General features: G+C 39.5%; 1 protein-coding gene across 1 annotated transcript in view; it reads right to left on the bottom strand.

Annotated features, from left to right (window-relative positions):
- LOC145991744 (atrial natriuretic peptide receptor 1) overlaps positions 1–14,743 on the bottom strand; it is a 390,591-nt gene that overhangs the window by 82,210 nt on the left and 293,638 nt on the right. The window contains exon 6 of the mRNA XM_083127821.1: positions 5,767–5,955. Within this exon, the coding sequence (XP_082983947.1) occupies positions 5,767–5,955 (189 nt within the window). The remainder of the gene's footprint in view (positions 1–5,766; positions 5,956–14,743) is intronic.

Genomic DNA, 14,743 nt, shown 5'->3' with positions numbered 1-14,743 from the left:
GATATCCTATTTCTAGATACGTGACTGCGATGAGGGCACATACGAACGACCCAATATAATTCGGCTTATCAATGTAAACTAAAGATTACCTTGTGAATGAAATCACGCCAGTTCTTGGAATGTGAGGCATTTGGTAGATTGAAGTTAGTGAAGCCTAAATCGAACGTAACCTGGAGGAGGAAGCAAATTGGAAATCCAATCCCGAAGTCCTTTGACAATGTATTTCACAGTAAAAGCCATGAGAGTCACCGGAAGGGTAGGACGCCACAAAGAAACTCACGGCCGAAACAAGCAACCATGGAGACGCACTTGGACTGTTGCAAAGCGGGGCTTTCTTGTTCGATAATTGGCGCCCAAGGCCTCCCAACAACGCAGTCAATCTAAGACGGGACGGAAGTTGACAACTGGATTCAACCTGAATGCACAATGAGAGAGTTCCGGTTGGGGAAGGTCTTCGCGCGAAAAGCTTATTATTCGCCGCGTCCCGAAACCATGCGGTCTACGTGCGAATGCAATTTATGCAAATGTCTTCCCTGTGAGGCTAACAAAAGAGGCTTTGAGGGCAAGATTTACTTCCCGAAACACGCTTCCTTTGGCCGCTTCATTTACATGCATTTCTGTGCGTGAATTATTATTGTCAAGAATTTAAGTTTAAATTAACTGTGAAGGTTAGAAATTGAGCATCATATATGTATTAGTGTGTGAAACGTCTAACGTGGGCAAAGAGCAACCCTATTTCCAACTTTGTGCCTTCTCTGGATGCTAAGGTGCTTTTTTTGTGGAATCGCCTAAGGCATGAAAACTAGGTTTTGTATGCTAAATTAGAAGATGCATGCTTTATTACGATTCGTCATTGCTCGCGAAGACTTCAGTGGTTGTGGTGGGTTGATGAATTCATTTGGAACATTGTAGTCGAGCTTAAAAAGAGGAAGTGTTTAAGGTATATTCACATGTAGAGAGAGAAAAACCAAATGAATGATCCTTGCTCCATCATTACTGTTTGCAATGATGTAAACACATGAATTATATTACATTATGTACCAGACAGATAACTAAAAAAAACATACATTTATTTTATTAGAATTAATGATCACTGAATGTGTGTAATTTGTATGCAAGTAAATTTCCAGCAGAAAGTAATTGTAAAAGTAACTTGGTTACTTACTGAAGCTAGTTATATATTTGTATGTGTGTGTGTGTGTGTGTGTACGATCTTGTATGGCAAAGGATAAGTGGAGAAAGGAAATACTATACTGTACCTAGTATTAGTTGATCTGGATAAAGCTTTTGATAGAATGAACTGAATGAAAGTCACGGAGATACTGACAGTGCTGTTGTCCCAAAATTATTAGAGGGTATACACTAAGTTACTTAACGTTTCCAGTAAAAATATGGATAAAATCAATTAACTTCAAATAAAAACCACTGACGGCAGAATACTGATAGTGATGATATATTCATGATTTGCATAATAGTTGAATATTACAATAGAGTAGCCATTTCAAAAAAATGAAACGCGTTTCTAAATATTGCATTTAAACGTAGCGCTACAGTAGTATTTTATAGGCTACATTATGGCATGTTATTGTATTTTTCTGGTTGGTATTAATTTTTGGGAATTTTTAGATTGTACACTATTAATAACTTTAATAATACTGATAATAACGTTAAAAATAAAAAAATAAAACTTGGAAAAAATAACTTGAAGACAGCAATATTTACTTTGAGGAATAAAGTTTTTTTTCCGCAGCTGTTTCAACCTGTCTAATCGACCACACTCCAAAATAACTATTTTGATACGCCACCACACTTGTCACTAGAACGTTTTGCTCAAACTCTTGAATTAGTGAAATTTGCAGCATGGTGGTTTTCCAACCATATCTTCACATATGTTTGAGGCTTAAATTGATCAATTGATCTTAAAATTATGATCCCGATCACGTGAAACCAGAAGTACATGTATTTGACCGTACTAAGCTCACTGGAGTGATTGCCAAATTACATAATTAATTTAAACGAAACGAAAGTAGAAGGTTTTCGCATTTTAGTTGTAGGTGTACTCTAATGAGTGAAGTTATTCAGACGGTAAACGGCGTATACCGCCGCATACGATCGACTAAAGCCCTGGATACTGAATAAGATTGGAGTAAATGGGAAAGAGTGGAGTCTCATAAACAATATGTGCATGAAACATTGAGTTAAACTGAGAGTAGGAGAAGAAATGACATAGGAAAGTGAAATTGGGAGAAGAGTATGACAAGAATGCTGCCTATCATCTTCATCATTCAATACCTTATTTTCTAGTAAACAACACAACAGGGCACTGTTTCTCTAACATTTACCTTACTTCAGGTATACCGACACATTCCATCCCCTCCGAAGATGGACTTCCAAGCCAAACGAGAGTGTCACTTTAAGTGAACAGACGTGTACAATGCGTTTCTCACTTCGTTGAAATTCTCTCACTCCAGTCCCTAAAATTTCCCAGTGTAAGGAAAATTCCCTCTCTTGAAAATATTCGGTGAAAGGGGATTCGCCAAAACGGGAATTCCCGTTTTGCCGAAAATTTTGCTTAGATCAGATATTTGTCTCTGGGGCATTCGGTAAAAGGGGATTCGGTAAAACTGGAGTAAACCGCGGGAAGTAATGGTTCGATTCCAGGTGTGGATGATCTCAGGTGGGAATTTTTCTGGCAGTTTTGCGGATCCTTTTCTGGCTCTCACAGCCTCTAATCAGTGGTACGTGAGAGAAACCCTTGGAAATACCCACTGATTAGGAACTGAGTGAATTCAGAGTTTCTCCATCCAGAGACATTGCTGGAAAAATTCCCTCCTGAACCGTGTGCTGTCAGACGCCCTACCGACTGAACTAATGCGGCACTTATTGCTTTCTTTTAGTTATTTTTAATAAAAATACCTCTAATAATACTGATCATTTATTTTCCCCCGAAAAGAGAGTATAAATATAAAGCTTGTATCATAAGTGATGGTCATAAATGAAACCAGGGATACATCGAGTCAAACCTAGACGAAAGTTCCTCTTCCACTTTTCCGAGAGATGCTCAGTGTCGGAGCTAGAACCACCAAATGTGTGGGAAAGTACAGTTCACACCTCTGTAGGACGAGTACTATGGCAGTTAGAAAGGCGGTTCCAAAAGAATCATAAATTAATCTTATGCGCTCTAAGAGAGACGCACCATGGGAGATCTGTGAGATCTATGTGGAAGGGACTCCCCATAGGAAATGGGGTTCCCCATAGAAAGAATACGTGAAAGGGGTATCTGAGGAAGCAGGTGGACGTCAATTACATGATATACAGATACCATTCACAATTACGGAAACACGATAGACGAAATCGGGATCATTTTAGCATGGTTGCGTTGCCGGAGAGGCAATGTGCATAGCAACACTGACAGTAAATGCAAGCAAAATGCTCGTTTGCTGTGGTTAGTAATTTGTAAAAGATGGAAAGAGTATGATGTGTGAAGGGAGTCGACGAGGGCCTCCATCCCACCTTTGTGACGGAAGAAACAGCCGTGCAAAAAAGAGAATACGTAAGATGAAATAAACAATACCAATACCTTCAGTGGTAAAATGAATTGTGTTTTCCGATGGTCACGGTAGTTGAACCCTCAACCTACTGAATGTAAACCGACACTTTACCGCTTGGGCACTGTGACAAAGTAGTTTTGTGGTGTGAATGCAGGATGTAGGCACGATAACTACGTACGTATGTACGTACGTACGTATTGTTAATCGAAAACATGGATGGTACAGAGCCCGAGACCAGTCTCAGTCTTGTCTCGGTCTCGTCTCGAATTCGAGACGAGAACGAGAGGAAAGCATTTTACAACGCGTTGAAGAAGCACCAGGGATATCAACTAGGAGGATCGCGGCACAGGAGCGAGGCGTTTCTCACAGCAGTGTGTGGTGCATTTTATACCGCCAGTTGCTCTACCTGTACCATCTCCAACGTGTACAAGGTCTCCAAGCAACGAATTGCGAGGCCAGGGTTAGGTTTTGTGAGTGGATGCTGCAAAAACTTGCATTACAGCCACGCTTTTTAGGTGACAGTTTGTTCACAGACGAAGCTGGATTCACTCGTGACCGAATTGTGAACTTTCATTATACTCACGTGTGGTGTCACGAAAATCCCCATGAAATGTTTCAGTCACGACATCAGCAACGTTTCACTTTGATTGTGTGGATGGGTCTAGTAGGTGATTTCATATTGGTACCTCACATCCTGCCACCCAAACTCAATGGTCGTGGATACCTTCAGTTCCTATGTAATCATCTTTCACACCTCTTGGAAAATGTTCCCCTTTACCAGCTGTTGTGTATGTGGTTCATGCACGATGGAACACCAGCACTTTTTGCTTTAACTATGCAGCGGCACCTTACGCAACGCTCTAGTCGACACTGGATAGGTCACTTGATTTAAATCCATTGGATTTTTGTATTTGGGATCACATGAAGAGCAATGTGTACAGCTCTCCTGTCGAGAGCATATGCACAAATAGAAAGTAGTTCCACCGGGGATATTGGAAAGAGTGCGGAATTCACTACACCGACGGTTGCGCTGTTGTGTGGAAATGAACGGAAGACATTTTGAGCACTTGCTCTAACTTCTTGTACAGTGTTCTACCTGTGAAGTAAAGTGTGTCATACGTGTTCAGGGTATTTTTTTTAATACATTCCTTGAAACTGTTTCCCATGTGAGGTCACATTCAACCAGAATGTTTTCCCATGACATTCGTCAGCCAACGAGCATTTTGCTTGCATTTACTGTCGGTGTTGCTATGCTCATTGTCCCTCCGGCAACGCAACCATGCTAAAATTATCCCGGTTTCGTCTATCGTGTTTCCGTAATTGTGAATGGTATCTGGATATCATGTAATTGACGTCCACCTGCTTCCTCAGATACCCCTTTAACTTATTCTATCTACGGTGGTGTCTAGCCCCGACACTGACCATCTGTCAAAAAAGTGGAAGAGGAACTTTCGTCTGGGTTTGACGCGATGTATCTCTGGTTTCATTTATAACCATCACTTATGATACACACTGTATGTTAGTGGTCACGAAGGGACCTGAAGGGAAAAGAGTAGAACTGGTACAAAAATATATTAACGAGGATTGTTTCGTTGACGAGCTGTTTTCGTTGGTTGAGTCTTTGTTCTTTTGCCTTTATAGGAACAAACATACTAACTTACGAAGCAAACAAATGTATTTGGGATCCGTTGTTCGATACATTTTTTAACATTTAAACTTTACGCCTGACCATAGACCCTGTAGATTTTTGAATTTCCATTTTGGGCACGCTGAAACAATAGAATACTCGTCCTATTCTTAAGGGCGCAATTTTTGGAAGACTCCAGACAAACACTCACTCTATTAAAACTGTTAGAAAAACATCTGTTTGGTTTGGCTTATTTTCCTTAGAGATGTCCAAGGCATATTAACACCAAAGAAACAATAAATTAATTTTCTTACCCCTGGGGTACCTTTTCGCACTTCCTGTGCGCAGCTAGATCCAGCAGAGGGTGTCATCCCACACCAAAGCATTTTTTTAAACACTGCCCTTATCTATGTGTTACAAAGTGTATGTAAATGTATGCAGAGAAACTTCACAACAGTGCAAATGTAGATTGCTTCAACGGCAGAGAAACGCTTATCTGATTTTTCGTTAATCCGAAAGTATCTCCTCACGGGCTGAAATTGTAAAAACAGCACTGCATATTACATACAACATTCGCTCACAACTTACCTCCTCTTCCTCGGAGAAGGTGTAGTTATAATCCGCCTGAGCTCGACGCTTCACTTTCTCAGCAAAGTGCACGTACGTGTGGCTCGTCGGTTGCCTCAAGGACACCCTGAGGAGGGATTCGTAGGCGAGTCTCGCTTTCGAGTCTTGGTTGTCGCCCAACTCCCAGCCGTGGTTGCCCCAATAAGATCCCTGTCAAACATGCAAAAGGACAATGTTAAGTTTCTGGTTATTTTCTAATCCCGTATCACACACTTTAAACATATGCACCTGTGTTGCCACCTAAAATGAAGGCAAGAGGACACTTCTTTTGGTGTCAATGCAGAATTTGCGTTGTTTAGCACCATTTTTGGTGTATTTTTACACCACTGCCAAACCACCCCAAGTATGGAGGCTTTAACACTAGGTTAGGTGTTATGTTACACCAATTAGGATGTTTAACCACTTGCGGTGGCAACTGAATTGCGCATTTTTTAGAGTGTAGACAAAAAATAAGTAAATAGTTAAATATAATATCCAAGTTCTAACCCCATATAAACAACAGCAATGAACAATTATTTTATCAACTAAAGACTTCCGTTATTTCTACGCCCGTAGTTCAGTGCCGTAGAAACACAAGCTTTCAATCTGTTCTTAACCTGTAGAGATGGTAACGAAAAGAGATGAGTGTCTACGTCTCGTCTCGAGTTATGAATGGCCCTTGACCGATTTATAAACATCAGTCACCGATGCCCAAAGAAAAGTCTCGGTCTCATCTCGAGGTTGTTAGGCCTGGGCAAGAACAATCAATCTTCATCATACTTGCCTCAATTTCCTTAGGATTCATTTCAATTTTATTTTCCAATCTCTTAGATCTTTTACTCCTTATTTCCTTCCTCATGGCCTGCCCACACATGTCTTCTTGACTTGATTATTCTATTGAAGAGGTTGTATAGAAATTATGCGCTTCAATTTGACCTGTTCTTTGATCTATCTTAGGTTCAAATAATTTTATTAGGTCCATTACCTACGCTGGTGTTCACGTTAATGATCTATAGTTGGATATTAAGTACACTATAGCTACATCTGCTTTTAGTTAATGAAGATCTGCAGTTTGATAACACGTGTACTTTCCCTACTTCTGTTTCAAGGTTAATGAAGATCTGCAGTTTGATAGCACGTGTACTTTCCTTACTTCTGTTTCAAGGTTAGTGAAGATCTGCAGTTTGATAAAACATGTACTTTCCTTACTTCTGTTTCGAGGTTAATGAAGATCTGCAGTTTGATAACACGTGTACTTTACCTACTTCTGTTTCAATGTTAATGAAGATCTGCAGTTTGATAACACATGTACTTTCCTTACTTCTGTTTCGAGGTTAATGAAGATCTGCAGTTTGATAACAAGTGTAGATTACCTACTTCTGTTTCAAGGTCAATGAAGATGTGCAATTTGATAACACGTGTACTTTACCTTCTTCTGTTTCAAGGTCAATGAAGATGTGCAATTTGATAACCGGGTACTTTACCTACTTCTGTTTAAGAGCTGGGTGAGTTACTAAAACAAGTGACACGTTTTATTACCATTAATGTGCTTCCAAAAGTAGTTAATTACTTTTAATTTACTTCCGAAAATTACGCGTTACCGTTACTTTACCATACAATAAGGTAATTTACCACATATATTCTCTGTAGTGCATGCTTTCTCACTACAATTTCACATGCAAAAGTTTAAAAAATGACACACAGAAAATGTCTCGTCCTGGCAAATAAATCCTCCGGTTCTGAATACACAATGTATCCAAAAAAGTTCATGCCGTATATTGCAGTGAGAAATAAAGACTCTGTAATTTCTGACAAATGTGTTTTATTCAGCAAAATAAGCTCCTCCGGCTTCAATTACATGTTCCCAATGAGATACAAGCTTATAAATCCCGCGTTTGTAAAAGTTCTGGTCCGTAGAAGCCCAAAATCGTCCTTTGACCTGCGTGACATCATCTCGGTTTCGGAACTGTTGCTCACGCAAATGGTTATCCATGGCCAAAAACAAGTGAAAGTCGGATGGGGCAATGTCCGGGGAGTAAGGAGGAATAAGGTAAAATTTCCCAACCAAGTGTGTTGATTACCTCCTTGGTCGCTTTCGCCGTATGAAGTCTAGCGTTGTCTTGAAGAAGGATTACTCCTTTCCTGTTGACTAGTGCTGGCTGCTTCGGACGCAGTGCAGCTGCAACCCTTTGCAACCAGGGAGTCGTAACGTACCCAATTTGCGTTACACGGTACGTTCCATTTTGTAGGAGGAAGAGTATGGTTCAACTGCTGGTACCCATGTAACGTAACGAAATGCAATATGTTATAGATTGACGTTACAAGGAACGTAACAAAATGTATTATGGTAGATATTAACGTTATAAAGAAACGGAACGAAATGAGCACATTGGAACATAACGTAATATGCAATATGGTATATACTACCGTTACAAGGAACGTAGTAACGAAATGCAATATGGTATATACTAGCGTTACAAAAACGTAACGAAATGCAACATGGTAGTAAATAACGGTACATAGGAACGTAATGAATGCAATCCTCCGTAACGGAATGAAGTGAAAGGCAAAATCTTAATTAACGTTACATAGGAATGTAGCAACATGTAAACCACTGTAGCGGAACGGAACAAAATGCAGTTGGGTACATACCATCTGCATAAGGAACGTAAATAAATTCAGTATGGTAGATGTTAACGTCACAAGGAAAGAACAAATTCACAAATGTTAGCTAGTAACGTTATAGGCGTGTGACGAATATAATCTATTTAACATCAAGGAAGAAAAAGGAATAGCCAAAATATCTTACCTTTCATTGGAACATTGCGAAAAATAACTCAGTATATCGTATGGGATTAATGTGAAATAGCCGTTAAAAATATGGTTGTTTGTAAAAAAATGAATTTCAACCAGGGTTGTTAAAGGGTCAGGAATTTTAAATCAATTCAGCAGGGAATATTAGCTAGCATAAATAGATCTGGACTGTAAAGAGCCTCTTTATGTATTTAAATTCGTTCCAGGGACCTTTTCTCCTGATCAGTTGAAATACGGGACAGGGATCTTCTTTCCGGATCAATTTAAAGACGGTCTAAGTTCCATATTGAAATGAAAGAATACGCAACTTGGACCGAATTAAAACTGTGCGATAAAGAAGGTTCCGGTCTTGTTACGGAACCCAATAGAACCAAAATAGAATTTATGGGTTCGTGGACGTTTAACAACCCTGATTTGATATTAAATTACATTTTTGGCTCGAGATTGAATAAAGCTTCCAACTAGTGTAGAAATGAGTAGCAATAGGCGTGCGCACGGGGTGCAAGGGGGGGGGGCAAATGCCCCCCCTAATCATGGACATCTGTCTATATTTTAGACGCAGGGAAATATGCCATATGCATATGCATATTAACCCGATAATAGTGTTGCCCCCTCAAGAAACACCACTTGAATTCGAAATTATCGGGGTGTAAGGGGTGACCTTCCACGTAGTACACCCAAATGTCAACCTCACTTCCACGTTAGTGCACCCTGGACTGAGGACTAACGAGGCTCTGGCGACTGGCCGCATGGCCAGTATAATTTTTTGTGTCTTGTCCTGTTCTTTTGTCCTTATGTGTGCTGAGTGCCCCTTTACAGCCTCAGCTTTTAACGAAAGTCAGAACATTTTAAGCTTTTAAGATTTTACTTATGCAACGTTAGAGTTGTTCTTTGTAAAGATAAGGGGCTGGACCCCGTATAATATGACGGGTGCAAAATGGCCTAAGTGCTGACGCACCCACAATTTTAAAATCAAATCAAATCAAATTCGAAATTATCGCATTCCTGCATCCCCATTATAATAATTAATGTAAATTACTATGACAAATCAAATTATACGTGTGAAATATATACTTTTAGCTGACATTCGTTTTCTAAAGGGGAGAGGTGGCCATCCTCGCCCCCCTTCCAGATTTCCATGCCCCTATATTATTATACTTTGATCCAGAAATTTAGGGTAGGGGAATCATATCGCCGGTTATTAAACGATATTATGCTCTTGAAGAAAATGAAGTATTTTGAAGCCGATGAAAGTTCACAAAGGAACAACGGTGCAAGAAGGTGCAGTGGCACAACCACAGGGGGTAGGGGAGATTAGCCCTGATACTTGTACAGAAATCAATTCTAGGAGGTAAGGAAGGCAAACATTGCACTATAGAAAGAAAGGTTGCAGAATCTAAGAGTAGCAAGACAAAAGGATACTCAAGATGGATTTAGTTTTCACGTCTTTCGTGCACTATTTCTTCCAGACGGCCAAGAGCACCTGCAAGGTGACACAGAGGGGCAATTGCCCCCTCTCGATTTCTACCTTTATAGCAATTTAAATAAAGTTATATAAACTTGGACAGTTGCTGCTGATTACGGTGTAAGTTTTGCCCGTGTAAGGTAATAAATAGATTTATTATTAATTTTTGAAGCCGCACCGTTCATTTATAAACACACTGTATATGAGTCATTGTGAATTCGAGTCAATTTAAACATTTTGCGTTGTTGCGAGATTATCTATTAGGATAAAATTTGGACATAAATAATCTAAGTAGAAAAAGTGCAACTTGTATATCAAAATTGCCATGTCCATCTGATCTCCGAAAGTAGTGTTTAGCACGTCACATTTCAAATATATGATTGATTGATTTGGTGTTTTGAGTCCACTTTATGCACAGTAAGGCTAATCGGGACTGGACCTACAGTTTGAAGTGGAATCCGAACCACTTGTGCCTCCACCGGGTATCGAACCCGGCACCCCTTGATTACTAGGCGACGACACAACCACTGCGCCATCGGGGAGGCCATTTCAAGTATAGTCCATGATTGTATCTAGTATATGAACGAGATGTGTCCCTCCTCTCAAACAATACGTGGCTTGTCCCCAACGAACGAAGTGTGTCACTTATAAATTAAGTTTCCGAAAGCAGGCATTATTCATGAACAGAACAAAAAATACTCCTGAGAAATTACAAAAAGTATAAGCCAGTTCGTGGCCGGGAGGTATTTACGGTCTTCCCCCCCCCCCCCCAACCTATCCGCTTTAGGTTCCGGGTTCGAGTCCTGGTCTGCAAATATCTTTTTTAGGTGTCTCTTCATCAATTTCATCTATTTATCATCCATCTTCATAGTTTCGATTAATTATAAAAGTGACATAAAAGCAAAGCAAAATAAGAACAAATAAAAATAATTGCAAAATGACTACAATGTCAGAACTACATTTGAAAAATAAAATGCGAGCAGAAGATTCATTTTCAAACAGGTATTTGGGTAGAATTGTGTAGACAGACTGCATGCTCCCGAAAGTTGCCAATCCACGTGTAGCATGACCTTCGATACTGGGGTTGCGCTTTTTCAGGAAAGTTTTCTCGACCCTCCTCAAGCGTCTTATCAAGAATGCCTCGGTGTTCGCAGCATTGCCAACTTATTTTCCGCCGGAAAAAATATTTTTCCTCCTATTTATTCTGCGGTTGGCTCTACAATACATCATATTAAGCAAGATACAACAACTGGATTACGGCGAAGTAGGTTAGAAACCCTGCGTCCTCAAGAGCAGCTTCGATAAGGCACCTGAATTGTTTCGAGCTGAACCAGGAAATGGGCGATCTTTATTCCCGAAGGCCATTCCGTAAAACTAATGCCACAAGAAGTTTTCTGTGTGGATTTGAGAGCATGAAATTGTAGGTTGATGATAGTACTACAAGACGTCAAATGGATTTGTTTTCTGTTTCGTTATTTTATATAGCTTTGCTACCTATATAGTTTGAATAACTAATCAATCATTTGATGAGCAGACAAACACGAAGAAGCCGATCCCGTGGCAAGTTAGTTAGCGTAATACACTGCGAAGTCTAATGTCGGATTAGAAAATATGGATGGGTCATTTGTCTTTATATCACTTCCATCACCTATCACATCCTTTATCATCGCGATTAACCGAAAGTGGTAGACGCGAAATAAAAATAGAACCTTTGCATGAATGTCCGAAAGAGAGGCAAGGGCACGACCCACCTGGAAAAGGAAAGTCAACCAAAAATTATATATATCGCGCAATTGCATTTTAGCTATAATAATATATGTTAATTATTGCATGAACATGATAACTTCAAATTAAAGCAATGGTTTTTGAGGAGACAACACTGTTATGGGGGAACATGCACCTTGTTTCCCCCCCCCCTGGAAGAAAAACTACCTTGCTTGCCCCTCCCTGGAAAAAAAAATCCTGCAGACGTCCATGAACCTTTGATATCGACTTCGGAGTATAAATCTGCAACGTGCCACCACTCGTAACTCCCGGGTATGGAAATCCGAATTGGCAACACACCGCTCCTTGGACCGGCTGGTCAGTTGGGAGCACCAGTTCTCACCCAGGGATCGGGATTAAGACGATCCACCCTTCCTCCAGGAAGGATACCACCGAATTGCGACACGTGACAGTAAATAAAATTCCAAATACTTTATAATTAAAATGTCCAAAATCTTTAATCACGAATCGCGCGCGTACATACTGATTCGCACAAGTTAAAAGTTATAATTTATTGGGTCATGCACGCTCGCAGGCAGTGATAAGCAATTTATTTAACACGAGAGTCCGCGCACCGCCTTCACAGTTAATAGCAAGACCTCAACTGCTACCTCAAGCGCGAGGCGCAGCATAACAGATTGTTCTAACTTACAACACAAACTCATAACATAAAATAACACAAGAAAAACTGATAATTTATATAACACATCAATGTTAATTAGCGATAGTTAGCCAAAGTTAAGGTTGGCAACAATTAAAAATGCCAACGTGGAAGTTTTTACATCGCCAAGAACACGAAGCGTGGTTCCCCCACTCCTAACATAAACAGCCAATAGGAATACGATATTTTATTGAAAACGAGGGAGAAATACTTTGCTATAATATTATAATATTAAACTATATAGAAATAACTAAGCTGATTTTATCAAATAAATCATATTTGCCCTTGTACATAAAAAAATGATTAAATAAAGATTTAGTTTATAACGAAGACAAATTACTTCAATCTTGTCCATTGTTGAACAAAAATCGATATTAAGAAGAAATGTATTTAACTTGTGCTTCAAAAACAATGAAAACGTTGCATATATTATTTGGGATAATCATTAGCCTATAAATTCTGAATAAATGTTGCAAAAATACGCGAATAATATTATAAAATATAAAAAAACGTAATATATACATGAATTATAAAAACAATTAATTATAAATAATTTAATCCAAGTTCAATAACATGGCGGACGTTAGAAAGCATTGTTTCTTCAATGTATAGCGCGGCAATAGACCACGACAGCCTCTTATTTGCCAGGAAATATCAACACGAGAACAGGGATAGGAATTCCTCTCATTTTAGATTTTCTCAAACTAATTTCAAGTATGTGGTGAAAATGCCTTCTATTTGGTATGAAAATCGTGGTTTTTAGTTTGAATGGTTTTTCCTAGAGACGATATGAGGCATTGCGGATACGAAGGGCGAACTCAACAAACGTACACTGTGAGGGAAATGGGTTTCAAGTTGTAAGGCACAGTTCTAGCTCCACAAAAACTTGGTAACAGTAGATCGGAATGTTTCATACGTAATTTTAAAAGTTTTTTATGGAGTTCGCACTGTGTCTGGCAACTTGAAACGCATTTCCCTCACAATGAACTTTTTTGAGTTCGCACTTCGTATCCGCAACGCCTCATATTTTAAATTACTTTGAAGCATTTTGGACCATTTTTATTTCTACAAGCAACTGCATTAATTATACATATGATAGAATGATCTTAAACATGAAACTCATTGTTTCTTCCAATGATTAACTGTTTTCTTTGCCTTTCATTACGCATGGTCACTCAGCCGCTATTTTTGTTGTGAGCCTAGATTAAGTGTGATTGGAGCTTATCCTCTATGGTTTCTTCATACAGCATGGCTGTGGGCTACATGTTTGACATCTTAACACAACTTCTTTCAAACATCACTCATGAAATGTATCTCACCTATCGTCCTACGGGAATCAGAGGAACTTAACTACAATAATGCTGTTTTCAGTTTTGTTAGAAAAAATCCTCTGAAGAGTATTTGGAGTAAATCGACATTTTTCCACTTCTAATTCTTATCTGTAAGGCGGAGTCACGTTTAAGAGTCATATTCCTAAGAATACATTATTTCCTCTCCTATAAATTTGATAAATTGGAGTTAAGTCCCTCTGGTTCTCACACACGCTATCAGCCCCTATTTTCCAAAATTTGGCACGTTAGGTATAACGCCAAATGTGTCATTTGGGTATGATACATTTTTATTATATGCCTGTGGAGATTCGAACAGTGTTCTCGGCTTGCGAGCCAGGTTATATTGGCGTTAGCGTCCAACGTTTGGAGCGCATACATTGCTCTAAGCAGGGTGCTCTCTACCTTATGATCGGAGCAATGTATGCGCTCGAAACATTGGACGCTAACGCCGATTTAAGCTGGCTCGCAAGCCGAGAACACTTCGCCAGGAAAGCTACACTATTTTACCCATGAGGATTATTATCCGTGGCCTGCAAGCAAGGTTCTTGTATGTGTGACTTTTCTGTTTCTCAGACTACGTGTGACTACCTACAAATTATGTGAAACAATAACAAACAACTTCCCGACCGATTTCCAAGGCTCGTTTCACCCTAGCTACAAACTACCACTTCGATCACTGCATGCACGAGTGAGTAGTGGTATTCGCGTGTCTTCCCTTTAATGCAAAACCACAATTTGCTCCACAGCATGCTAAGATTTTCGAAAGCAATACTTGTGTGTTAATTTAAATTTTGCCCTGTTCATTCATCTATACAGTATTTACTACTTCCAAATTTGTGTGCCTGTCTTGAGTTTGCATTCTCGTGGCTGCTGCCATATTGCGTAGATGAACGAAAAACACTCAATATTCCAAAATTGCTTGTA

Source organism: Lepisma saccharinum, chromosome 1 (genome assembly GCF_977018435.1).
Source record: "Lepisma saccharinum chromosome 1, izLepSacc3.1, whole genome shotgun sequence".
In the NCBI taxonomy this organism is placed as follows: domain Eukaryota; kingdom Metazoa; phylum Arthropoda; class Insecta; order Zygentoma; family Lepismatidae; genus Lepisma; species Lepisma saccharinum.
The sequence above is the reverse complement of the archived record's forward strand: the minus strand, read 5'-3'. Positions and strand labels throughout refer to the sequence as shown.